The sequence below is a fragment of the Anopheles darlingi genome, chromosome 2, assembly GCF_943734745.1.
Source record: "Anopheles darlingi chromosome 2, idAnoDarlMG_H_01, whole genome shotgun sequence".
Classification (NCBI taxonomy): domain Eukaryota; kingdom Metazoa; phylum Arthropoda; class Insecta; order Diptera; family Culicidae; genus Anopheles; species Anopheles darlingi.
Genome location: NC_064874.1, coordinates 85,368,847 through 85,396,079, shown reverse-complemented (window position 1 = coordinate 85,396,079; position 27,233 = coordinate 85,368,847). Strand labels below are relative to the sequence as shown.

Below are 27,233 nucleotides of genomic sequence, written 5' to 3'. Positions count from 1 at the left end.
CATCATGCGATGGACCGAAAGGCAATGAATGAAACGGGGGTAACAGCATAACAGCCGGAGGCGAAGGTAGCGCACGTAGCAGCAGCAGAAGCAGCAGCAGGTCATGTACAGTATGCTCTGTTTATGTGCCATTCGGTAAGCCATTTCGCGTAAACAACCGGCTCAACCAGCGCAACCGGCCCCGTGCATGCATGCCGGTGTGATCGTGAGCGCAGCCGACGTGCTCGGAAGCCATGCCATCGAATGGTCATGATCGGACTGATCTCGTTTGGTCCGGCACTAGATTTTCCCTTTTTGGATCCCGTGTTTGTTTTTCTCGGCTCGCTGATCGAGTTGCTCGAGAGCCGCAGTTTGCGAAATGTCATGCGTCTACGCACCATCTTTGTAGCTTCCAGCAACAGAAGCAGCAGCAGCAGGCGCGGTCGTTGAAAGGTTTTTGGGGTGCGAAGAGACGAGTGGGTTCTAGCTGCTACAATCTTGTAGCAACGAGTTTGGCAGCGGCAGTAGGCCGCGGTTTGGTGCGGATGTGCGAGATGCAAATTGATTGCGAGAGGATCCAACGACACACAGGCGCACACAGTCGCATGCAACCTCGTGCTCTGTCTGGGTTTTCTGGGACAAATAGTTGCCGGATGTATTTTTAACAGGGCATCCCGGAATTGGGAGTGTATTAAATGGCGAGCTAGCGGCCTTTTGCGTCAGCTGACTAGCTCCGATTATTATGCCTTCTTTTGGGACGCAACACGTCGAGAGACATATGTAGCGAGACGCCGGCTTCCGGCGCGTCTCAGTCCGTCGCGGTTGATTTGGAACACACGCCGTAAAACGCTTACCACGAGCATGAGGTTTTACGATGATGGTACCACGCGGCGGATCACCAACCCATCGCCGGCACCACATGTAAAAGTTTACTCGCATCAACATCATCATCATCATCATCATTTGGCGACGGCAACGACGACGACGCTGACGGTGCTGCTCTTGCGTACCAATACTACGAGACCCGCTACGACGCAGGGGGGTGGGGGAGTGTTCGCCCCCCGTCACTCCCCCCGCTTTTCATTCAAAAGAACAACCGTTGCGCCGGTTGCACGCGGAGAGCGAAGGTGTCGTCGTCGTCGTTTCTTCGAATTTATCTCGCAACATGATGCTGCCGTTGTGTTGTTGTTGTGGTCTGTGCTCTCTCTCTCTCTCTCTCTCTCTCTCTCTCTCTCTCTCTATCTGTCTCTTCGCACTCTCTAGCTCTCATAATCTCTCGTAACATAGCAGGAGCATACACCCTTTCTGGTTGTGTTGGTGGCCGAGCGCACGTGCGCGACAGCAACCAGACCAGCCGATACCAAGCAGCGGCGTTAACGTTACGCACGTGTGTTTGTGAAAGGAGGCGCCTAGTGTCGTGTCGTTGCGAACGCGATACCACACCTCCCGGGGGTCCCCTGGCCCCTAGCTGCGCCTTCCTCAACAACGCGAGTGCGTGTGTGATTTGTTGTGTGTATGGTGGCCGCTCGCTCGCTCGCTCGCATTTTCGCGGAACAATTTTGGTTCGCTTGCCGTAGAGTGAGGAAGTGTTGTGTGTGGTTCCTTCGTTCGTTCGTTGTTGCTGGCTGGCTGCGTTGGCTGCGTTGGTTGGCCCCGTAGCGAGGAGCGAGCGTGTGTGTAGCGAGCGTTGCGTTGTGTGTGCAGTGTTGGAGTGCGCCTCGCCCCCCTTCCCTCCTTCTCCCCACCAACAGGAGTGTTTTGTGTTTGTTGTTTGTTGTTGGTTGGCACCACTACTGCACTACAAAGATTCCTGTATTTTCTTCTTGCGGTCCAGTTTTGTTGTTTTTTATTGGGTAAGGAGGCTACGCAAGTAGTTGCTGATTAGCAGCAACAACCCCCCCGCACCATCACCGTCAGCAGCATGATAATGTGCAGTGTGCAGTGTTGCACCCTTCCTCAATGCTTCGCTCGTTGGGGGAGGGAGAGAAGTCGAGCTCTGGCGAGGTTGACACACCACTTCCGCTCGAACGAACGCTGAGCTGGCTGCCGCTGGGGTTAAGGTCACAAACGGCAACAACACACTGATGCTGCTGCTGCTGATTGTTGAAAAATTCGTGCAAAAATGCGTTTGTTGATTGGCATTGCGGCAGTTCCCGGTGGTAGGCAGGTTCCTGGCGCCTTGCTTCCCCGTTGGTGCAGCATCAGCAAAGTGCAGCGCAGCGCCCCAAACCTTGGTCGGCGCGGATGAAAATGGAAAAATCGATAAGATTTTATTGCAACTCTCCGGTACCCGTGCGAGTAAGCGAGAAGGCACGACCCTTTTGCATACGTATGAGTGAGTGAGTAAGCGATAGAGGAAGAGAGAGAGAGAGAGAGTACCGAGCGAGACAGAGAGCGAAAGAGAACGGTAGTGCTCGAGCTTTCAGCAGAACGACTCCTCATATTTGTTCTTTATGTTGTGCCCGACCCCATCGGGGCCACCCCGTATCATCGAGCGTGGTGGTGGTGGTAGAATGATATAGAGAGTGAGTCGTCGTCGTGGTCCCGGTCTCGAAGTGTGTACACTCTCCGTCAAGAAGTACAGAGTCAGGTTATGGGCATTTCGGTTAACAATCTTTCATGTCGCTTGTGCGTTTTTTTTTTTTGTTGTTCTCCTTTTGCTCGTTAGGGGGTTAACGTTGTGTGTTGCTAGGGCCGATGAGAAGCCTGTCCGTGGCTTGCTATAATATTGCGAGAACCCTCCTGCGGACCGGGGCGACTGTCAAACTGCTGCTGCTGTTGATGTTGTTGGGCGTTTTGGGGAGAAGGATAGTGGGTGTGTTGTTGATTCGGGCAAGCAGGGGGCAAGTCTAGGCTGTTTCTTAACCATTTTCTTTTTCTTAATGCAGCGAACGTGCACACACACACACAGACGCATACACTGGAGCGAGGTAAGACCGATTCGTGGTGAAGCCTAGCCGCCAGACACGCCGGAAATGCAGAGAATCGAGCCCCAATCCCCAACCCTGCTGGTATGAACGTGAAGCCTGTGAACTGGAACTCTGTGTGTGTTGTGTGTGACAGCCCTTGGTCCTTGGTATTCCCGGTGTTCCTTGGTTTTCGTTATTGTTTATCGGTGTTTTGGCGAAGCCCGCCGTTCCGCCCGGTGAAAAGTGATTGGCAGTGGCGTTCAGTGAGTGAGTGAGTGAGTCAAAGTTATTGTTGCTGTTGTTGTTGTTGTTGCCAACAACGACAACCTACGTGGTGCGAAAGGGGTGAAAATTGTGGCCAAAAGTATCGGAGCAGCAGCGGCAGCGGCAGCAGCAACAGCAGACGGACGATCACAACGACGACCAAGACGACGACCAAGACGACCAAGACGACGACGACGACGAAGGCAAGGACGGAAGTGTGGAAGTGCATCAGCGTACCGGTGCAAGGTGGCGTCGCAGCGGAGACGGGGCGCGAACCGAACTATGCTCAAGTACTTGACGCACAAGCTTCGTTCGCAATCAATCAACGATGAGAATCATGCCAACGCGGAGAAGGTAAGTTTAACCTCCCTTCCTTCTATTCCATTCCATTTTCCACTGGTGGTGAGTGTGCACGCGACGCCGGGAGGGGGGAAAATCGCTCTTTTCCTTCTCTACCTCCCCGTTTGCTATTTGTAACAAATACCGGAGGGTTTTAGTGTCTGGTATCTGGTGCTATCTGCGGAAACTGCGCTCTCTACAGCTGGAGGGGGTTGCTGCTATTGTTTCAACGATGTTTATCGTGTCCAAACGAGCTGGCGAATATTATGCTGCTGCTCCGATGCTCCAAAGGAACCGCTACGGATACGGACCGCCTTGACGCGCCCGCCATTAGAAATAGGTTAGGGTCGTTGGTCGTTGCTGAAGTAAGTAGTGCGAGAGCGCCCGGGGACTGGGGCATGCAACAAGAAGAGCAACACGCATAGGTCCGGAGAGACAGACCGGTCGGTCGGTCGGGGGGTTTTGTGTCTGCGAAACAGACAAAGGAAGGAGATGAAGAATAAGAAGAAAGCGAAGAAGAACGAGGCTCAGCTAGTAAGCTTCCCGTACGGTGCCTTCCATTGCCTTAGCCTTTGCCAGACATGCCTCGGATATTTGCCCAGATAATCATGATGATGATGATGATGATGATGGTAGACCGACACAAGGGGGTTGTCGTTGCCGTTGGACGCCATTTTTCTTTTTCTTTCCCCTCTCCCCTCGTTTGCTCTTGCTGGAAAACCCACGTACAGCGTACACAACGTTCACAACGACACGAAAAGCCGAGGCCCTCCCCCCTCAAAGAGGCTTTGCAGACCGACCGACGACCACAAGCGCAATAGCCGGACCGAACGAAGAACCAACAACCGTGATCATCATCCGGTGACGGTGGCCGGCGGCTGGCTGCGACGGTTTCCAATGGGAGGGAGGGGGGGGGGGCTAGTAGGGAGACGTCGTATATGTGGTCATGGTCCTGTGTCCTGACCTATGTGTACGCGATGCTCTGGTACGAGGTGAGTTATGAGATCGTGGCGTAGCTGTAGTACTAGAGCCCCGGAGAAAGCTCTCACGCACGCATCTCGCCATCGTGGTCGTCGTTGTCGTCTGGTTGACTGCCGCTCTCTCTCTCTCTCTCTCTCTCTCTCTGTGTTTTTCGCTCTCTCGTTTGCTCTCTTCATCATCGCCCCAGCTTGGAGCACGTTCTAGAGTAGTTCAATATGGCTATGGAGCATTATGGGGCGAACGTCTCGCTGCTGCTGCTGCTGCTGCCTGTGTGTGTGTGTGTTGGTAGCCAGGGTGACGTGCCTCCATATCGTGCCCCCGTAAACGTAGAGTAACGGTCGTCGTCGCCTGCTGTTTTTCACCCTCCTCGATGGCATAATAAATGATGGTTTTCTGGGGGGTTTTTTGGGGGAGTGTGGAGCAAGGGGAATCCCTCTGTTGATATCCTAACGACCAACCAACCGACACACACACACGCACACAGCAGGGAGTTGATATTGGGTGAGCGAATTCGTGGAAATGGGAAGGCTACTATCACTTCCACGTATTATTTCTGCTCGCTTCCGCACACAGCGACCAACCACCCCCACCCCTCACATCCTCCGCTGGAACGGGAGTAATATGGTTTCGAATCAAATTTCATTTTAGCATCAGCCTCGTGAGAGTATTATGGCTAGTGTATTTGCATAAATTTCACCCCAAAAAACCTACTACGGCCACGGTTATTCCAGGGAATTGGATTGGATACCTGGGCGCGTATGAATGACCTTTTGTGATGGGAATTTTTCTCCAAAACAATTTTCCGGGAATCAGCGAAGCTATTTAACGTTCAGTCAGCGATACCATGGGAATGTCTAATTTTATAATGAAACTGTTGATAATTCAAAGAAGTGTAGTGTAAAATGTTTTCCGCCGAACCGAACAACATCAATTCCATCCCTTTCTCTAATCCTTTGTGTTGCAGCAACATGGAGGCGCCCTGCTGCTTCCGAAAATAAAAAAAACAAGCCCTTTGTTTGGTGGACGGGTGGAAATGGTTGTGCTGTCCGTCCTTTACATCGTCACATCGTCTGGCTCCGTCTGCCGATATTGAGTCTGTGCGTGTGTGTGTGCGTGTGTGAGCGGCTGTGTGTTCGTCCCTGTATTACACAATGGCTGCTGGTTAAGTAAGACAGCATTCTCCTCCTCCTCCTCCTCGCTCGCGCGCGCGCTCGTTCGCGACACTCCCAAGGAAGGAAGTTTTCCTTGCTTTCTTCCTTCCTTCCTTTCCGTCTGTGCGCACTTCCTGCGATGAAATACATCCTCACATCCTTACGCACGCCTTTGTTTGGTGTTGGTGTTTCGAACTCTGGGGCCAACCCGACTCCCATACATGACTCGTTACTACTGCTTTGTCCGGTCGTGTCCTTGTAATACGGGCTTCACACACACACATAGATCTGTGTCAGTGTGTGTGTTTGAGCGCGTTGGATGGCGTTTTGGGGTAGGGGGCGGTTTTTGGGCTATTACTAGCAATCTATAGTGAAAGTCGGGAAAGCTTTGAACCTTTTCATTGAACCGATACGATACGCGCATGACGCTCACGAGCACGAGCACGAGCCAGGAGCGTAAGAAAGGATCATTGCTCTATTGGTGTTGTTAGAGCTGCAGTAGTAGGCAGCGACCAATAACCTACACCATCACAGCACTACGATACACCAATGATTGCTTGGTTTCGGGTTTTTGGGAATATTTTCTCATCCCCCCTTTTTTGATGACTTTTATCGAGATTTGATCCTCGGAATATAAAAAAATAAGAATATCAAGCACTTTTGGTTGGAAAATTCCGGAAAAGCGAGCTCTGCTTGAGCCTTCCCTTGGCCGGTGTATCCTTCGCGTGCGCCTCCACGCAGTAAGCGAGCTTTAAGGGGGAGAGCTTTCGCCCCACGTCCGGTCGCCCACGAGTGCCGGCGTCATTGACACTCACCTTTCGTGAGAATCTCCGTGGGGGACGGGGGGAGGTGGGATGCTACCCCCGTTCCCCCTCTCGCAGAGGGTTGGGGATGGGGATACGTGGAAGTGAGTGACTGAAAAAAGTTGAATGAGCAAGGACGAATGGCGGCCGTGAGCACCGTGAGCGTCGAAAGCAGGACGAAAGGCGAATTACAGCACAGGAATTGCAGACACGGTTCTTGGGGCTTGCGTTCGCTCCGGGTTTTGCCTTGGGAGTTTCGAGGTCGGCCAGCCACAGAAAGAGAAAAAGAGAGAGATAGAGAGAGAGAGAGAGAGCGAAAGGAGATAGCGACTCCAAAAAAGGCAGAACGAGAAAGAGAAAGAGAGAGAGAAAGAGAGAGCGAGAGTGGTAGTGGAGACGCTGGCACTCGGAACCAACTCTGTGGCTCTGTCGGTCGCCAGCGTCATCGTCGTGGTCGGGAGTTCGCTCGCCAATTCCAACTCCAGTACGGTTTCGGCCGTTCAGCGCGCGTCACAGGAATCACAGGAAGCGAAAACCGCGTGAACCGTGTCCGCGTTACGTTCCCCGGTCCCCGGTGCCACCAGAGTGACTTAGAGGCAGCAGACAGGGCCCAGAGGCTTACGCGCGTGATCCTAGAGAGGAGCCTCCGTCGGTCCACGGGGAAGTTGTAACACACTCCTCACTCACTCCAGCCCCTTGCTGCCGCCTCGACGTACCTCGACAGTAGCGCTCCATGCTAATCCACGTAGATTAAAACTTAATTTTTCCCAACGAGAAACCTCAACCGAACAGAGACCGAAGACGAAGAGCCCCAGAGCCGCAGCGCTTATTTACATCGTCCCGCGGCTGTCGTGGTGTCCCGGGGGCTGCTGGGCCCGTTGCGCCCCCTCCCCTCTCGCTCTGAAAGCGCTGACACATAGCAGCAGCAGCACATTGCCGGCACCGTGCACCGGCACGAACGAAGAAGGCTCTGGAAATCCGGTTGTGTCAGAACGTCGTCGATGGCAGCAGCAGCAGCAGCAGTAGAAGCGACAGAGGAGGCATCGCTCAGTGCGTCGTGGGCTCGCTGAAGCTCACCAGCGTTCGCCAGTTTACCGAGAACAGGTCTAGAGTGCAGTACGGTGTGTAGTGTGTAGTTGTGGTGTGGTGTGGTACGGTGTCCTCATCAGGTCCACAGCGTGTGGTCCACACTCTGCGCGTCTGCTGTCGCTTGTGGGCTTTCGATTGGGCAAGAAGTCGCAGAGATCGTAGCAACCGATCAGATATTGGTGTTGATTGCATATCCCTCCCTCCCAAAGGGGCCACACACACACCACACAGTGTCGAGTGTCCTATCGCGAGCGAGCGACATCGACTCCTTCTCGGGGCTCGGAAAGGTGTCCTTTCCAATCGATTCCATCATTAGCAGGCAGGCAGGCAAGCAGGAGCAGCAGCAGCAGCACTCCCAATCCGGCCGCCGGCCATTGAGCTGATCGAAAGCGAAAGTGTCAAGTCAGTTGAGCAATAAAGCTCCTAGATAAAAGGAGCGAAAACAGGACAGCACACAGAGAACGCGGGAGAGAGAAAAAGAGAGCTAGTGTGTGCGCAAGAGAGAGAGAGAGAGAGAGAGAGCGAGAGAGAAAGAGAACGAGAGAGCCAAATGCAGACGAGAGCGTGAAGGAACGGCAGCACAAATGGCAAGTTGAAGGACAAAAGTGAACATTTGATTATTCGTTAGATCTGTTCGGGGCTCCCGTATTAGGCATCCGGCAGGACCTAGCAGCAGGGCCTATATTCGTCCATAGTGGCCCTTTGTGGCCAATAGTTGTACACTTGTGTGTCAGCTGAGTAACTGCTCGCCGGTGTGTATGTGTGTGTGTACGTGTGTGTGCTCCCGTAGTGTCTTTGTAAGTGAGAAGGTGTGTAAGGTCCTTACTTGGTCCGTGAACGTGAAGATCGAAGGAGGCCTGGAAAGTCGTCCGAGTTGTAGATTCTGGGAGGAAAAGGCTGAGAGCTGCTGTTAGAGCGAGAGAATCATAAGAGAAGAAAGAGACAGCTAACCCGAGAGAGAAAGAGAGAGATAGAGAGAGAGCGCGAGAAAGAGAGAGGACTATAAAGCGGAAAAGCCCCCCACAGGAGGAGCGAAGGATACGGACTGCTGGTCTTTGTTGTTTGCCAAAGGTGACTTTGGAAGTGTGTCCGCGTCCTCGTCCACGTCCTCGTCCACGTTCACGTCCACGTTCCGGGACCGTACCGGTCGTGTGTGTTTTCGTTCCGTAGTCCGCGCGCGTGTGTGTGTGTGTGTTCCTGCCAACTCGCGTGAAAATGCCAGGGTTATTCCCAAGCACCGTAAGTACTTCCAACTACTTTGGCTTTTGCCAATTCCGGCCATTCCTCCGAACCGAAGCCCAGCGCAGTGGCGTGTTACAGGAGCGGCCAGGCCAGGTTCACGTACTCTGCACTCGCTATTAAACCCGGGTTCCCGGGGAGTGGGCGGAAACTGCTGAACGCGGACCCCCTACTCGCCCTTCTTAAGTGGGATATCGTGCGCACGTCGCGGTGTCGATTGCCCTTGAAAAGTATCTCCATTGGTGGTCCACCCTACGCCCACTCGCCCGAACAGAGAGAGAGAGAGAGGTGTCGTTAATTCTATGCCACTATTCTGCACCACCTCCCCCCCAACACACCCTCCGCCACGAGGAGACTAAGACCGAAGGGAAGGGCTTTTTACACACCCGGGGCTTGGCAGCACCTCTTATCCAATCTGTCTCTTCCTGGACTCCTTGTGCCATAGAGATGAAACAGAGAGTCACAGAGAGAGGGAGGTACAGAGAGAAAAAGAGTGAGCGGGGGAAGAGAAGGTCCAACGCCTTCAATCTTCGCCCACACTAAATGACTTCCAGTGAATTTGGAATCAAATATTCATTAGTCGAAAAGACGTAGGCCCTCCGGATGAGTCTACCAGGGTCACGGTGTTTGCCACACTACGATCAACACCAGCAATGCTGCTGCTGCTGCTGCTACTGTTGTTGGAGTTGTACGTTCTTAAAGGATTTCCGGAGATCCGGATTGACGGCGAAGTGCTCGTGACCTTGGGCGAAGGAAGCGGTCCCGAGATGAATAGCCGAGGCGTCCTATCGCTGCTCCTACTGCTGCTGCTCGTGGTGCTTGTACTCGTGAGGTCACTCTCATAAGAAGGAGGTTCAAAGGCAGTTAGCCCTTTAGCAGGGGAGGACTTCGAAGAGGCCTGGGGGGCATCAAAAGACGCAAGACGGTGTGTGTGTGTGTGTCAAAGAGTTTTTCCACAGATCCACGGAGACACAGACACCGCCAAACGAGGAAAAAGAGTGCTTCTCGAGGCTGTCTGTCTGTCTGTGTGACTCTACTTCTGCTGCTGCTGCTGCGAGTTGCGAGAAAACATCCGGCAAAAAGACGCAAGAAGATGCAGGGAGGCGGCCAGGCCAGGCTGCCAGTCAGCGTCAGTAGTCATGCCAGACCAGGGGCCAGGGCAGCCAGCATGTCTTGGCTGTCTTGGAGTAGCGCGCGTAGAGCGTAGAGCGTAGAGCGTCAAGAGCAACGTATATAGCGTCCTCGTTCTCGAAGACGAAGGTGCCCGGAGTACTGCTCTGTGCTGCTCCGTCCAAGGAACAACACCACAACCTCTCCAGCTCCAGGAGACTTCAAAGTCATCCTACGCGTAGTAGTACGCCATCGTCGTCGTCGTCGTGGTCGTCGTGGCCGTCGTCGTCGTCAGAAACTCCTCGGGTCGCGTTCGTGCTGAACGCAAGAACGGTTACGATATGCTGGCGCTGGTGCGCTTTGCGCATATACTACGCCATGGCGTAGAAAATGTTATTTCAGCCCCTACCCAGCACCCAGCAGCCCTCTTCCCCTTTTGGTTGAAAGGAGACGCCAATAGGTGGATGGCGAAATGAAAAAAGGAAGCAGCAGCAGCACCAGGACCTTTTTCCGATGCTGCTGCTGGTGGTAGTGGTGGTGGAGTGAGTCTTTTACAACCAACACCGACACCGCTGCCTCCCCCCCTCTCGCTCGCTCGTTCGCTCGCTCGCTGCTGGCTGCTTCTCGCCGTTTTCCCACATTTCATTCACAGCCACTTCAACCAAAAGGGAAGAGAGACCGCGAAAGGCAGGGACGAGGACGCTCCGTAATGCTCCAGTTCGCCCTGTCTGGCTGTGTGTGTGTGTGCGCGAGTGAGCGTAGTTTTTACTTTTTATGAATCGACCATCGCAGCACCTCATGAGCACTGGGGAGCTGGGAGCATGGGATCGATGTCGCTGGGAATTGAATCTTTTCCTCTAATAGCACTCGCTCCATCTCTTTCTGTACCAAGAAGGGGGCTGTGGGGAAGGGGGGGAGGCCATCTCTTCGTCTTATTAGATGGTTCTTCCATTTTTCCCCGGATCACAACGAGCCAGCAGCAGCATCATCCGCGAGCGAGCGATCGATCACCTCCGAGACCGAGAGCCGAGATCCGAGCGACACTACCACTTGTATGTGTGTATTTGTGTGTGTTTGTTTGTGTGAAGTTTATGTTTGATCACTCTAGAGAGCGTCGTTCGGCGTTCAGGGTGCCCTTCAAGGTGTCTATCCCCCGGATCCGGATCCGGATATCTCTATTAAAATCGAATTTTATGTTGTTCCTCTGTCCAGCCCTCCCCCCTCCAAAAGTATAACAACCTCTCACTTCATTCACTCTCGAGGAGGGGGCCACTTTAGATCGAGGTCCACACAATCCACGAGCTAAATGTAAATCTGTTCCATCGTAAATGCTCCTCTGAGTTGTGGGCTATTGTGTAACCTGTTCCGTTCCGTGGAAAACACTGGAAAGCACCGGAACAGTAAGGAAGAAAGGCGCACCTTCAGCAGGTTTCGGGTTCTAGGGGACGCAGGATAGTGGCATTTACGATAATCCTTTCCCCAAAACCGGGACTCGTCGCGTTAGAAAAGATTGGGATTATCTTCCCTTCGGTGCGACGGCTCGGCGACCACTCGGTGAGCATTTGCTGCTGGCCAGAACGACGACGACCGGCCGGCCGGCCGGACTCGGTACACGGTGGCGTGATTATCAGCGGAGCGTAAATGTCACGGTTATTATGGTCCTCGTGTCCTTTTTCCCGGACCGGACGAAAGAAGGGGGCAGAGCGAAAAAAAACGACAAGAAAAACCTCTCCTTCTTCTCCTTGTTCTCTCCGTCATCGTCCCCCCCGCGGATTGACTCCCTCGTAATCGATCTCGCATCATCTCCGGTGGGTGAGGTGAGGATCGATTTCCGAAACCACACACCACCACCCTCGACCGAGGCGCGGCCAGTTCGATTGGAAGTAAATTGGTGGTGGTGGTGCTGGGTCTGGCTGCTGCTGCTGCTGTAAAAGACACCTTTCGCGATTTAATGAGTTGGACAACCCCCTTCCCTTGTGCTGCTGCTGCTGCTGCTGCTGCTGCTATCTCCTCATTACGGTTAATTAATTTTAATAATCGAACCTCCCTTTCGCCTCCCCGTTGTAAAACACGCCATTTTGGGTTATTTGAATTCACTTTCAGGCCAATCCATCCCTCCCAAGGAATGGCGTGGGGGGGGGGGGGGTTGTTGGTGCTGCAAAATTATGCTTTGATGTTCTAGAGCGTTGCTAGAGCGGTGTCCTTCGTGCTGCGTATATCGATTATGGGCCGTGTTTGCACATAATTAATGAGAGGAGTAGGGGCCTTCCAGTTCAACTCGAGCGAAGGCCTCCGGAGTCCGTTAAAGCAAAAGATCCACAACCCATGGCAGGGGGAGCATCTCTTCGCAGAAGAATCAGATGAAACAGAGAGCAGAGAAAGCTCGAGCAGCCAGCACCCGCAAGCAAAGTGCAACCCGCACCGCGCCCAACGCGAATGGGCGGCCGGCCGGTCGGTCCGGTAAACTGGTATTAAATCATTTTCGAGCTGGCAAGATTGAACTGGAGAAATGGGTGCCATCGCCGCGTCCGCGCATCGGCATCGCGGCAGGAGGCAGGAAAAAAAGGAGGAAAATTTATGAACCTCGAACTTGCACGCGGCGTGCCCCAGACCTTGGCAGATTTTTGGGCGAAGAAGAAAAAAATCAGCAACGCCGAAAAACCAATTCCATCGCGCTTGACCGTAAAGAAGAGCCGCACATGTGTGCTTGTGCTCGTGTGTGTGTGTCGAGGTGGGGAGATGACAGCAGCAAGAACAATTGCTAGCAACAGTAACGGCGAGTGGAATGGATGGAAGCACAACAAAGCATTGAGAAGAAAAAAAAAAGGAAAAGCTAAGCCACAGCAAGTGAAGCAAAAGCCATAAAATGCAATACACACACTCGCCGTGTGCCGTCATGCTCGTGTATGTGCAGTGAATGTGTAATAAATTTTCGGACTGCTGGCATCACCGCTGCCTCTCAAACGGTCTCCATTCCCTTCTGGCCCGGTGTGCTAATGTCCAGCAGCAGCATCAGCATCCGGTGCAAACGGTTTTTGGGGGGAGGGGGAAGAGAAAAGAAGGTGGACCACAATTTGGTCAAAAGAATGTCCAGAAGAAGGAGGGGAGGAGGAGGAGCAGGAGGTCAGATGGAACAAAAAAAGGGCCGATCGCTGGTATCAGAACTCTCCGCAAAAGCAAAAGCAGAGACAGAGGAGGCCACGATTGATCATAAAGCGAACGATGGACCCGGGATGGGACCGGGCGGGCAAAGGTTAACCCTCTGGGACCTCAATCAATTCCGCCACAGGTCCACCAGAGGCCCGTCTCGGTGAATCTCGATCGCGATCCTCTCGATCGCTGCATTGTAATGCAATGCGGATCGTGCGCCCACACGAAACACGCTAGTTACTGGCGTAATCCGCTCTCTATGCGGTGCGCGAGGAGGTAATCGCCGTCGTTACCCGGTTATAACCGATCACGACAACGACGATGGCGACGACGATGGTAACCGGGAACCGGTTTAGTGGTCGAAGCAAAAGACGTGACGTGACCTAACGCTGCATCTCCCCGGGCAGGTCCAGCGAGCGAGCGATCGAGCAAAAGAGGGGGGCCAAAGGGCAAATTATGGGGTTTGCGGAAGAAGGCGGCGGACACGGAACCACGGAACCAACGCCCTCTGTTCCTAACCCCCCCCTTTTACTACTGAATCCGTTCTACTCGCGCACTCGCCAGGGAAAAACAACGAACGCGAACGCATAATCGTGATTCGTGGCATCGAGCATCGAGCGTCGGAGTGCCCAACATAACCGCTAAATAAGGCCCTCGGTCTGGTGCTAGTGTCTGTCTGTCTGCCTGTCTGCGGGGTACATTCAGGCCACACCAGACTCGGTCGCTCGATCGCGGAGTTAAACCTGAAAATCAGCCAACAAACCGCCAGCAGCCAGCAGTTCGTGCGACGATGTTTCGCACAGCGACCACGGCGGTCTGTGGCCGAGAAGATTGACTTCATGATTTATGTTTCACTTGCTTCTTTCGCTTCTTCGCTGTGTCTCTCTGCTTCTCTGTCCGTTCCATTCCGTTATGTGGTGTTCGTCAATCGGCATTCCTTGTATGGAGCTGGACCTGGACCTGGATCTGGGCTGCTACCGTGCGTCGGGGCCGTGCGGTCCGGTTCTCTACTACTATGGCATTCTGGGTCCTAAACTTTCTAGCGTAATCGGCCCAAGAACGTACACACAACACACAAGCACGAGCAAGGCGCGTTTGGTTCTTTCGCTTTTCTAGAGGACCAGTTCGAGGCCGTTGCTAGCGTAATCATTACGCCAATGGTGGTGTGCCCCAGAAGGCCTTTCGGTCATTCGGTTCGTTCACAACCTTCCGTGGAACTGGTTTTGTCGTCCGGCCCGCCACCGGACAAGACAGCTGGGCGACGGCGTCGTCGTCGTCGAGGTGCACTTCTTGTGCAAATGGCGAAGCGAAAGGCAATCTAATCGCCTTCACGCGCGAACTTTTGGCTGTGCTTGGACCCCCCCGGGGAGGGGTCTATCAGCAATCGATTTGTTTGACCAATTTGGTACGACGTTTGGCACGATGTTTGGAATTTCTAATAAGCGCTCTCGTGAACTCGAGTGTGAGGAGTTAGTTTGAATTGTAAAGCGACCAAAAGGCCACCATTCGACTATGGCCATCTGGATACAGGCGGCGCGTGTGTGTGTGTTGATGGTTGACAATTGAACTGACCCAATCAACCGGTTGGAGCGCTCTCGGTCCCTTTTTGGGGCCCTCGATCACCACTCCTGCACGCTCCAGGATACGTTTCTTCTGGAACAGGTCCCACAGAAAATGGGGGCGCAGCAATTAAACGACACTAAAGATGGCCGACAGTAAGTGAACAGTATTAAGTTTTTGGGCGACAATTTTCTGATTTTTTCTGGAGTTTACTGTTCGTGTTTGCTGACGAATGAATGACACTGGTTATGGGCATACGCATAAACATGGCGCTGGTTTTTGAGAAGGCAACAAGAAGAAGCGATTCCAACGAAAAAAAAAACGGCTCGCAGCATCGCACCGTTACAACCGTTTTCGGTCCACGGTGTGTTCCACGTTTTGCTGACCATATTTGGCTGAGAACAACGAGCGCACACATCATCATCATCATCATCGGCATCGGCGTCGCAGTGTGGCGATGTTTTTCCTCTTCTTCGCGATCGTGCTCTGTGTGTGAAGCTGTGCTCTGGATGAGCAATGGTGGAGAGAAACGTTATAACAAAAAAACGCCGCTAAAAAGGAATCTTCATTCCATCAGAGAGAGAGAGAGAAAAAGGGAACAACAGAAGAGGGATCTCGTTGACGCGTCGTTGTGCGTTGTGAATGTGTATTTCTCAAACAAACAAACAGACAGAGAGCTGTAGAGAGAGTGAGAGAGGAAACCAAGAGAACCAAGAAAAATCTGAAATGAACAACCCCCCTTCCCCCCATACAAGGGTGTGATGTTTGATGCTCGTTGGGGCAGGGAAGAGAGAGCCGGGCATTAATTACAGTTTAAAAAATCGTAACAATAAAAGTGTAGCATAACCACTAACGTCCCTCGTTTCCTCCCTCCCCCCCGGCCCCTTTTTCCGCCTGGCGGGGCGTGTGTGAGATGAATGAAATGAAGGGCGAATGGAGGGGAAAATGGGGCTCTGCTCTCTGCCCACCATGACTCCGGTGTGATCGCTCGGTCTCGGCACTTTCAACACCGATCGCTGCAACACGGCGTCGAGAGAAGCAAGCAACATAAGAAGATGAAGATGAAGTGAGGTATATCAGGGGTCCTGGAGGTGGTGGTAGTGAGGGGAGTGTATTTTAAGCCGTTGCACAATGTTTATTCTTTACTTTAGACGCGCAGACCCCGCGTGTGTGAGAAACGAACGTACGTAGCGTGTGATGCTCCTCCCCCACCCCTCCCCGGATCGCATAAACTCGCAACTTCTCAGAACAACGGGGAACTGGAAAAGTGGAATCTGGAAAAAGGGGGAGCTGGAAAAAGGGGCTGAGGAAGGGTGAGAGGAGCACAATCAACGTGTGACAGTTGAATGGCGAAGTGACAAAGAAGACGATCCCCGTTGGTCGCGTTCCTTCCGTGTGCCTGTGTGTGTGTGTTCGTGTGGGGAGAGAGAGAGAGAGAGACCAACGGATGGCTATGCTGGTGGTGCTGTTGGTGCATTGATTAGTGTTGTTAGCTCTTGGTGCATCTTTTTTTTTTTGCTCTGCATCACTGCGCACTCGGAGACCATTATTGTTGGAAGAATGCTAAGCCAAAGAGAGAGAGAGAGAGAGGGAGAAAAAGTGGAGAGAGTGAAGAGCGAGAAAGAGAGAGAGAGATGCGGCATGGCATGTGCGTGTGATGCATTATCATTAGCGTTCGGTTACAATGTCGGAACCGTGGAATGGGGTAGTGCATTGTGTAATAATGCAATTGTGACTGCATTTCAATTGCTGCAACGTGCTCGACGTGCCCCCTTCTCTCTCTTTCTCTCTCTCTTTCTCTCTCTCTTTCTCTCTCTCTTTATCTCTCATCGTTCCTGTCCGTTGGCCCCAACGTCAACGATGACAACGAATCACTCGGTCGGGGTCGGTTGATCGCTAAACATTTTAAATTCTTTTCACCTTCTCCTCTCATCACCCCAAACACCCCCAAAAACTGGGCAAGTTTTGCGGACCCCGGAATGCCGTGGCACATGCCCGGTTTCCCGATGATGAGTGCACTTGTAATGATTGATGATGATTGATTATTGATTTTCTCAGTTTCCTCCTGGCTCTCGCACAGAGGACGGGGGTCGGTGTAAAAGCGTGCCAGGACGTTTAAAGTTAATGTTTGCCTTGAGTGGCCACCGCCACCGACCACCGAATGCCGCGCCGATTATAATGACGATGATGAACGCAATTTTTTGCCTCTCTGCCTTTTCTTTTTTTTTCCTCGAGACGCCAGAGGATGGATGGATAGTAGCTTCTTCTCCGGTAGCTCTCTCGTCTGTCTGGCTGGCTGTCTGTCCGGTTTGATTTCACGCATTATGCTTTGCGTATGCTCCGGGGGGCGGTTCGACGCCGTTCCCGACATAATTACCATTCCCATTCCGGAGCGGAGTGTGCGTGAGTGTCGATCGTTTCGATCGCTGATCGCTGCGAGCACCTGTTGGTGTTGGTGGGAGTGGTGGTAGGTAAAGGAGAACAGGAGGTTCCAGTGCTGATGCTGCTGCTGCTGGTGATGCTGCTGGTGGTGGTCTGGCGCATTCCAATCAAATAACTATAATACATGATCCATTGACCCCGCCGCTTCCAAGTGGCCCAAGTCCGTGCTGCGAGCGTGTCGTGTGCGTGCAGATGCGTGAGATACTCCACATTTGGCCACCACACCCACCGCCACCACCCCTGTTCTCCATTGTTCTCCATTTACATGCTCCATCGAGCGCCGTCGACAGACACCAGTCCAGTCCCCAGTACAAGTGAACGGTACTCCCTGGGCGGCCAACCTGGGAAGCCCTCAACCAATGGGGCGATCGACAATGGGACAACGACTGGCACATTGGCCTCCCTCGGGGGGAGGGGGTGCATAACATTCTGGAACTGTGGGAGTAGTCGCCACGAGACCAAACACCACATTGCGTGGCGAGAGCGTTTGGTAAGTGTCCCCAGGAGTATTGCCCCCCGCCGTCCGGCAACTCCCACAGTTGGCCAGCCCGGTGGCCCGCAACACTCGCACTCCGGCATGAAAAGCTCATTAGCCTTGACCCTCTCGGGCGGTCGGTCGGTCTGTTGGTCGGTCGGTCTGTCGGTGAGCATGTTTCAGCTTGTAATGTCACGGAAGGTTGGAGCAAAAATAAAATAAAAAAAAAACAACAGACCGAACAAGCGCATGTGGAACAGCACCACCGGTCCGGCCGGTGGTGAGGATTCTTTCGTTCCTTCGTTAACGGGCCATGTTTTACTGGTCCCTTGGGGGGAGTAGACAGGCAGGCGGAGCTGGAGAGTGGGCAGCGTGGCAGCAAACGGCGGTGGCAAATTATAGAAAACTCCACTCCAGCTTGTTACCATTGATTGCGTTTTGTAATTTCCGCTTTTCTCTCCACCCGTTTTGGGGTGGAAAGGGGGGTGGGCAGGGGGCGTGGGCGCGCGAACTCACTCGCATTCCACTCCCCACACGCGGTGGTACGCGAAGTAGTAGACAACTGGACTGGACGTCGCGAGGCGCGTCGGGGGTATAAACCATTTTTTTGTGTTTTCAAATCCCAGACGAACTTTTTCGAGCAAGAACATAGAAGGCATAGGACTGACTGGACTGGACTGGGTTGGACTGGACTGGTAACCGATCAGAGTAGACATGGACGTGAAGTGGCAGCAGTTTCATTGCTACAGTATTTGAGTCCGCGAGAGAGAGAGAGTTCCCTGAAGAGTTCAGATCAAAGTTAATTGTAGTGATAGGTTTTTAGTGTCAGTACACACTTCAGTGTCAGTGAAACTTGAGCACACGAATTGAGTCGTGGAATGGTGAGCTGTTTCTTTACACGTACGAGAAGAGGATTCTCAGAAGGATATCAGGCCCTATATATGAGGAGCGAACGTCAAACAGTGAACCTATAATGTCTACTAAGGCCGAAAGAAATTGTCACACTCTCTAGATGCCTTCTGTAAGTCAGACCACAAGTCAGCATTATTCGAATTCTGTGACGTGCTGCGAAGACTCCATTATCTGGAATCAATCGAACGGAGGCTCGGCCAAGAATCTGTTGTTCAGCCGAGGTAATGCTTTTGCGTCACTCGCGACTCCTTGTGCCCCTGTGGCCAGCAGCCGATCGTCTTGCCCCTTTACGCGAGCGGTAATTGCTGCAAAACAATAAGCTTACTCGGACGCAAACTCGTAACCCTCCAAGGGGTAACAGCCGCCTTAGATGTTCCCCACGAGAGAAAACGTCTCGCAATCGGCTTCGCCCAAAAGGCGTCGCGTCCGTGCTGTCCGTGAGCTACTGGAACACGGACCGTTCCAGTGGGGCCGGTTTTTGGGGCCCAGCAAAAGATAGAAAGTGCAAGAAGGGCGCTACTGGTGCTGTTGCTGCTGCTGCTGCTTCTGGAAGGAACCCAAGAACCCAAGAGCCCCAAACCCAACGACCAGCAGCAGCTGCCTGACGCTGGTCGACCAGGTACCGGTGTGTCTCCTCAGGCTCCTGGTGGTGGTGGCAGCGGGTGTACTGGGGGAGTAGCAGTCCCCAAGTCACGAGCGAAAGGAAGGTGAAATAGAAGTCATCGCGAGATCGCGGATGGGATGGTATGGGATGGCGGGTGGGCGGCCGCCGCAGAATGCCGGGCTGGCGGATTGGGAAAGAAGGAAACAAAAGCGAACGTGTTCTTCGTCGTCGTCACCGTCGTCGTCGTTGGGGTGTCCGCTCGGAGGTTCTTGCGCAAACGAAGTTACGCCCGGGGACCGAGAAGATACTTGGGAGATACCGGAGAACACGGCCCGGTACGCCGGCCTTCTTCGGTGCTGGAACGAGAGAGAGAGAGAGAGAGAGAGAGAGAGAGAGAGAGAGAGAGAGAGCGAGGCAGTAACGACCGAGAGATTGAGATGGATGCAGGAGGTGGAAAAAAAAAAGATTGAAATGAAAGAAAGGTTCGATGAAGAAACTGGTTCTTTCCGGCACCGTGCGACGACGATGACGATGACGACGAGCCAAAGCACCTTCATGGCTTCCTTTGGTGTGCTTTGGGTGGTGAAGTCTTGCAGCAGCAGCAGCAGCGGAGAGAGAGCGCGGGCTCGGCAGCATTTAAGTAAATAAACCGAAAAGCCCCCAAAATGAAATATAAATACTGCGAAGGTAATATAATGTATTCCGCATCCCGCATCCAATGATGGCAATGATAGTCAAACACTGGCACACGCCCCCCCCCCCCCCCCCTCTACCCAGACGCGATAGCAATCGCCCCTGGAATGTGTGTAATCGTCGCCAGCCGGATGGTCAATGCTGCAAATGGATTAGTCTCTGTGTCTCTTGCTGCTCGTCTGTCTTAGCGCGATGCGAGCAAGTCGGAGGAGTTGCTGGAAAGTTTGGCTAGCTCGCTCGATAAACCATCTCCCTCTCCTCCCGTTTCGGTTCCAACCGGTCGCCCCGGATGAGCCCCTGAGATGAGAAGATGAATTATGGAATTATTCGATTAAGAAGGTTCTTCGGTTGTTGATGTTGCCACTGCTGCTGCTCCTCGCGGTCTCACGGACTACTATCTCTGAAGTCTCCAAAGAACGCGCTGAAGCTGAAGAGGGATGGCGGTTTATCATCCTAGGCTCCTGATAGAGTCCTATCCTTGAACCAACTACAAGTCAAGTCAAGTGTCTCCACCGCACGAAAAAAAAACCCGAAATTTAAATTCTTGTCCCTCGTTGGTGCCAAGGTGTGTACCAAGGTTCTGGTCCGGCTGGTACTTCTTCGAACCCAGATGAATAAGGAATTAACTGTGTCTGCTGTGTGTGTGTGTGTGCGTGTTTTCTTGTCGTTTCGTCGGTGCTTGCTCTCGTTGCCGCTGACTGTGTTTGCATTTGCAATTGTGATGACAGGGGGAAGAGGGAAGCGCGAGAACGGGGCTCTGACTGAAGGCCATGGCAAGGCGTAAGCACCGGGCCCCACACCCCGCCGCACCCCGGTTTGCGCATCGCGACCATAATATCTGATTGAAGGCGTCCTCAACTCAAAGGACCGAGAGGAAGAAGCGCAAGGAGGAGGTGTTCCGAGGGATCCGAACGCCAAATACGACAGACGATGCGCGCAGTTCGCGGGGGCCTGCTACGGGCCACGGGCTGGTTGCCGGTCGCCGGTCGGCCCCGGGCCTGGCCTGGCTCACTGTGTGTTTCGCTCTCTGGCCATTATCCAAGGAATTGAGGCGTGCACGAGTAAAAATTCGTTTCGTTATGCAGTAAGCGCAACTCTCTCCGCTCCGCTCCTCCCACTCACCCACCAACCAACTACATACCATCACACACAACCCACCCTTAGTATGAACCATCATCATCAACGGCATCATCGGCATCACTGACTGGTGGCCTTTCCCAAATAGTCTCTTCGGCGTCGTCGTCGTTGCGATCATCGTGTGTGTGTATGCTTGCTAACATAACTCTCGCCTTCTTTCTTCCTTCCCTCCCTCCCTTCTTTCCACAGATTGACGGTCACGACTCGGGCACCGAGTCCGACGGGGACCTCGAGCAGGAGGACGACCTGATACCGGAGCACGAGATGGAGCTAAGTAAGTAGTAGTAGTAGTAGTAGTAGTAGTAACCGGCGTCATCGTCGTCGTTGTTGTTGTTGTTGTCGTCATTGCACCTTCCCTGTGTGGGGGAAGAAGAAGGTTTTTCCTTTTCTTTTTTCATCATAATTTCTCTCGCGAGTTCTTGTCTTCGGGTCTTTCGTTCCTTTACAACGTCGCCGACAAGGGGGTGCCTGGCCTACGGGGTCCCAGGCAGCTCAACAGCAGTAGCAGCAGCAGCGAGTTAGAACCTTTTGCTCTGCTCTGGCCTGGCATGCCACGTAAACCGTTTTTTTCTTCTGCTTCTACTCCGTTTGGTGAATGCGGGTGTACAGAAGAAGAGAGAGAGAGAGAGCACGTAAAAGATCCAACGAAGCGATCGCAGAGAGAGCGAGAGAGAGAGAGAAGCATGTATTTGAAAGTTGCTTCCCAGGTTTTACGATACTGCAACGTTTTGCCGTAGTAAGAACGCGGACCCCGGGACACACTTTATTATGTGTCGTTTCGTTTGGTTTCCGCACATTTGCTCGTCCTCCCCCGTAACACCTTCTGCGGTGTCGTCTCCTCCTTCAATTGTTTGCTACTTTGGCTTTGGCTGGCGGTTTTTCGTTTTGAGCGGCCGGCACGTGCTTGGGAATACAATTTCACGGAACGGAACAAGGGCAGGGCGAGTGATATGGCAGGCAGGCAGGCAGGCAGACTACCCCTCGGCAGATGTAATAAGAGGCAGGCCAAGAGTTATTTCTTTCATAAAATGGCAAGACGGAACGACGGAGCTCGCGAATGCGGTCTCGTGGTGGCCTTTTACGTAGCAGAACGTAGGTTTGGCGTCGCCGGCGTTGAGTAAGAGCTCGTGTACATTTTACTGTTAATGGCGGGCGAACACCGGGGAAAAGAAAGGGGGCAAATGGTGTGGTCGGAGCTGATCATCTCCCTCCCTGTGCCCCCAGAGTGTGACGAACGAATCACGGATTATGAGCATGATGATGATGATGGTGATGATCGTGGCGGATTGGCGATTGGCAACATCTGTCAATTATCGGCACACGATCGTGCGTTAATTGATCTCTATTCTCAATCATGTTTACGATGCTAAACATACTTGTTGTTTGGCCGCCCCGTCCGTCCCCTTCGAATGTTGCTCGCTGTTCAGGTCTGCGGTGCTGTTACTCCGTTGTTTGTTGTTCCCAAAAGCCACACACACACAAACCTCGCAGGCAACAAACAAACAGGTTAACACCTTTGCTAGACGCCAGCGGAAAAGGGGGGGGGGGAGCAACAAAACAACCAAAACGGCATAAATCCGATGGAGCACCGCCAGCCTTTCGCGTCGAAATCTGAATCCATTGAACCAGTTTTGTGCCACAGCAGCAGCAGCAGCAGCAACAGCAGCAACAGCAACACGGTCCGTGGAGTTTTACCTGGTTTGGCACTTTTGTCGATCAATCGATCGGTTCGCCGTTCGCTTCAATCGAGTTTCCTTCCATTAAAGGCTTTCCAGCCGGCTCGCATATTGACACATTCGGTGGCGTTCGATGTTGCGAAAACGCAACTACATCATAAAATACATAAACACCGAGGCCACGCGGGGGTTTTTTTTCGCGTTCTTTTCCGTATGTTGGACAGAAAAAAAGGTGCGAAATGTAAGCGAAACCAAATCGAAAAGCCGACAAAACTACAATTCATGCTGATGTGGCGCACGAGAATTGTGACCACAAACAACAGCAGCAGCAGCAGCACGGCGGAGAGCAGAACACACGGAAAAGGAAAACATAAAACTCTCGAAAATACTCGACGGCGCTGGAACAGATAAATGCTGACTCGCCGGGGACAATGGGAATCGGACCACCACCGATGGTTCCCCTTACCCTCAAGGTCTCCCGGCTCAAGATCAGCTGAGAGTGATGGCAAGCCTCTTCTGGCAGGTGCCCGCTGGTGATTTGAGCTCCTCGGCGTCCCTTGGCAGTATTGTGTCTGCCCGGTGTCAATTACGATATAGTGAGAAGTTGACCTTCACGTCGGTTTCATGTTGATGGCAGCGCACGGCGTCGTCACCGTCGTCGTCGTCGACGTCTGGCCACCTCCGAAGACACAGATATTACTCGTATTCATTTGCAGTTAGTCCGTTTTAATGAGCGGGGGCCAGTGGCTGTGAAAAGAGGGCTTAAAATGTGGACCGGTTCGTGGGGGTTTTATTTTGCAATTGCGCAGACTGGTCGATGAAATGATAATAATTCGTGCGCTGATAGTGCCAGGCGCGAACAGCGGCAGCGAGCGGCGTTTGCAGAAATGGTTCTATTCGGTTGTAATGAATGAGGACGTTTATGGAATTAATTAAGACGGTGAAGGACAGGGGGACAGGACTTTATTTAGTCGGTCCATGGGGTCCGATGAGATGAAGGCTTTTAAAGAGTTGGCCGGTTGGAGCATATATGATGACGATTGCAGAGAAAACGGGAAGGCAATGGTGTGGCACGTGAACAGCACTTCATACTCTAAGTGTTATACACTGGATGATGTATTACTTGATTATGATATTATTACGGATGATTATGGTTAGATTAATTGGAACAGAAGATGGATCGCATTTTAAGGATGCTTGTGGCCTGGCCATGTTTGTTGTTGAAGCTTCTCAGCAAGAGTTCTCAAAGCGGCAGCATCACATCTGGAAGCAAATGATGCAAACAATCTGATTCGAAATGCTATAGAGCGTCCGTAGAAGTTGGATCAAAATTTGGCCAAAGCTCAAGAGCTCCCAAACACCACATTCCCTTTCCCCCGAGGGCAGTTCCGAGGTATCATCTTTTGACTACTTACCGCAGAGTCCGTCCCTCGTCCCGGACAATTCTCGTGTACACGAGCTTGCGCTCGCGCGCGTTCCTTCAATAAACAAACTCATTTCGGCGTAATTGTAGCTAATGGTTGGCGAAACAATTTGTTCACCGAAATCAGCTCAACGGAAGCGTGAAAATTGCTCTGCTCCTGAGATGCACAGACCCCCAGAGGACGGTCACCGTGACGAAAGAGAGAAGGAGAGAGAGCGAGCGAGAGGTAGTCCGACTCGTTGAGACAGAGGGACCGGACCAAAGTCGTTATCCGGATGTATTTGACATTCAGCGGAAAATCGGGTACACACCCCAGGAGGCAGCAACAGCAGGGGCAGCCGGTCCATTGCGGAACTGTCCGGAGCAGAGTGTCTCAGTCCACTGTGCTGGCTGGTTGGCTGGCTGGTTGGTCGGCTCGTTGGCTGCTGATTTGCTGCAATTAGAGCAAAATGTCCGAAACACTCTCCGGCCGTCCGGGCCGATCCGACGACACTCCGACTCATACTTTTTGGATTATTACATCAGGGCGACCCTTCCCCCCGAGCTCCGAAGACTGTGACCAACCAACCATCCCATTTAGACAACTTGGACGTAGTTGCTGGTTGGCTGGACTCGCTGGAAGGGAAGAAAGTCGCAAGGACAAAGTCGTTGTGGACAAAGTTGCTGCTGCTGCTGCTGTACTGCATTGTCCTCTGTAGAGGAGTTCAACGCCATCATGAAAGAAAGGTTCATCTAAGGCGACCCTGAATGGGGAACGCAGAACGCAGAAAGAAGATTCCGTTTTTACTTCACAGTTTTCCACTGGAACTCCTCGGTTCTGGCTCTGGCTGGCTAGGACGAGGGTACCACACCGGCCTGTTGTGTCGTAACTCCTTCAGCGTCAGCAGTTTCCCTTGTATTTACGGGTTTTACGACGGGAGTCCTTGCTGGCGAGACCAAGCTGAGCTGGTCTGGAACGAGGAAGACGACGATGGTCGTAATTAAGATTTGTGTGCGTCTTGCTGGCAGGACAGAGAGAGACACAGAGAGAGATAGTGAGAGAGAGTGCTTCGGCTCTTCAGCTCCCCTGGTCGAGGTGTGTTATCTTCATATAACTGGACAAACTGGAGCCTCTGTTCATCATCACCTTCTCTGGTGTTGAGGCGTGCGGGAAGCAAACTGTCGCCATTCGACCGTACTTCCTCTCTCTCTCTCTCTCTTTCTCTCTCCGTTGCTCTTCTACTCCTTGGTCCGGTCTCTGGTCAACAATTGGTAAGACTGCAGAAGCGCTTAATTATGATTTATTTTTCCCTCCCCCAAAAAGGTGTTGCGTCCTCTTCTAAGGGGAGGGTAGTTCCGGAAGGAAATTCCTCTCCTCCCTTCCGTTCCCTTGTGTTGGCGGCGGTTGCGATGGTTGCGACGGAACTCATCAACAGGAAAATGATGATTTCCAGCTACTCGCCGTAGCACTGTAGCTATAGTAGCTAGTACTGATGTTGTGCGCTAGTGTTTGATGATGCAAAATACGACCCAATAAACCGTGGCCAATAATACTGCTACTGCTGCTGCTGCTGCTGCTGGTGCCTTGGTTTGGTCTGTCCTTTTCTGGCCAGCTGAGGTTGACGTTTCTACTTTCTTCCGCAATTCGTCAAAACGATTCGGTTTCGGTGTTTTATATGGTCCCTCCTCCCCCGGGCTGTGGTGCTACCTCCCCGGCAACAGGAGACTCGATCAAGACGTATCAATCGTGTGTAGGTGGTTGGTACCCAGGCCTACCCACCCTTCCTTCGGGGTCTGGGCCTTTTGCGGATTAAATGTCACTTGGAACCGTAAAAGATTATGGAGCTTTGTTTTACAATCGTCTCGTCCTCTCGTCCTCTCGTCTCGCATCCGCAATGTTTGCCAATTCGGAACCCCCTCCCCTTCCTCCCTCTGGTAAAAAAAGGAAAGGATTCCAAGGGGGTGGGCCAGGTTTTGCACACGAAAGGACACTCCAAGGACACACGAAAGGACGCACTCGTGCGCGCTCCCTCCCCGGGCGTTGGGCGTGGACACGGAAGGGTTGAACGCCTCCGAGAACGCGCTCGCTAACCATCATCATCATCATCATCGTGTATCCGTACCCTTCTCCGCCTTCTCCTTCTCCTTCACCTTCTCCTTCTGCTCCTGCTCCGGCAGTCGATGATTTGCTATTATGTTTCCATAATCCTCGCCAGCAATATATGTATGTATATATAGTTGTGCCCCATTAATGGCCGGCATCAGTAAACGGTTTTCCGGCCAGCGCAAATCGCATCATTTTTATGACATTTTACGCTTTTATGACACACACACACACCCCCGGGGGGGTTGAATCCTTAAAAGTGGAAAAAGGGGTTCGGGTTCTTACCCGGCGGGAGCTCCTTTTCGGATACATCAGCACCATCATGGTGGTCGTCCTCTGTCCGCCATTTGAAAAGGGGACGTAATAGATTGCCTGCCGACCGACCGGCCGGCTAGTAATCCATCCCGGGGCTCAACATTCGACATTTCGGGTCTGACCTTTCGATTGCCGATCGTTACCGGACGGACTGTAACACCGACTGTTGACGGTGGCCCCACCGTCATTTTAGACACACAAAGCACACGCCTCTCTCCTCTAGCTGTCATTGTGCATTTCCTGGGCAATGACACTCTCGAAGCACGCTTGAGCAACATGGACACCACCTTTCTTTTTTTTTCGGTCATTTTTTTTGGGGGCGGTAGAAAGGTCCATCTCAGAGGCTCAGTTGGGTCCTCGGTGACTCGGCATGCCATGCAGAGAGAAGACAGGGAGAGAGACAGAGAGAGAGAGCGAGAGGGACAGCTAAAATTACTCCGCAAAAGGCGAGCTACGCGAGTGATTGAAGTGATTGAATGGTGATTTGACAAAAAGATATTATTAGAAACTACTTACGCCAGTGGCCACTAGGCACTCTGGGGGTACTGTCGAGGCAGAAGAGAAGAGAGAGCCTTTGGACCTTCGGACGTTACGGGGTGACGAGCGACGAGCCGCGAATTTCAATCCAGAAGAAGGAGCAGCACCAGCACCAGCAGCAGCATGACGGTGAAGCCAATGATTTATGCTTCCTCGCTGAAGAATGTGTGCGGCCAGAGATGCCATTAGTTGCTTGGTGTGAGCATTTCAATGGCTTCCCTTCCCTGCATTCCGAACCGAACGAATGGCCACGGAAAAGGAAGAGGAATAAGGAGCGGAATGTAAAGAAGGGAAGGAAGCACACGAACGATATACGTCCACGCCGCCGATCGTAGTGTGATGCGAACCGCTAGTAGCAGCGT

General features: G+C 52.7%; 1 protein-coding gene across 2 annotated transcripts in view; it reads left to right on the top strand.

The window, feature by feature from the left end:
* The first annotated feature begins 1,568 nt into the window (after positions 1–1,568).
* LOC125951538 (homeobox protein B-H2) overlaps positions 1,569–27,233 on the top strand; it is a 47,977-nt gene continuing 22,312 nt past the window's right edge. Inside the window, exons 1-3 of one of the 2 annotated variants that reach the window (XM_049680458.1) lie at positions 1,569–1,832; positions 2,868–3,506; positions 21,027–21,111. In XM_049680458.1, coding sequence (XP_049536415.1) covers positions 3,435–3,506; positions 21,027–21,111 — 157 coding nt within the window. In that variant the 5' untranslated portion in view covers positions 1,569–1,832; positions 2,868–3,434. Of the gene's footprint in view, positions 1,833–2,867; positions 3,507–8,627; positions 8,755–21,026; positions 21,112–27,233 lie in introns of those variants that run through there. The other variant, XM_049680459.1, reaches the window with a different exon arrangement.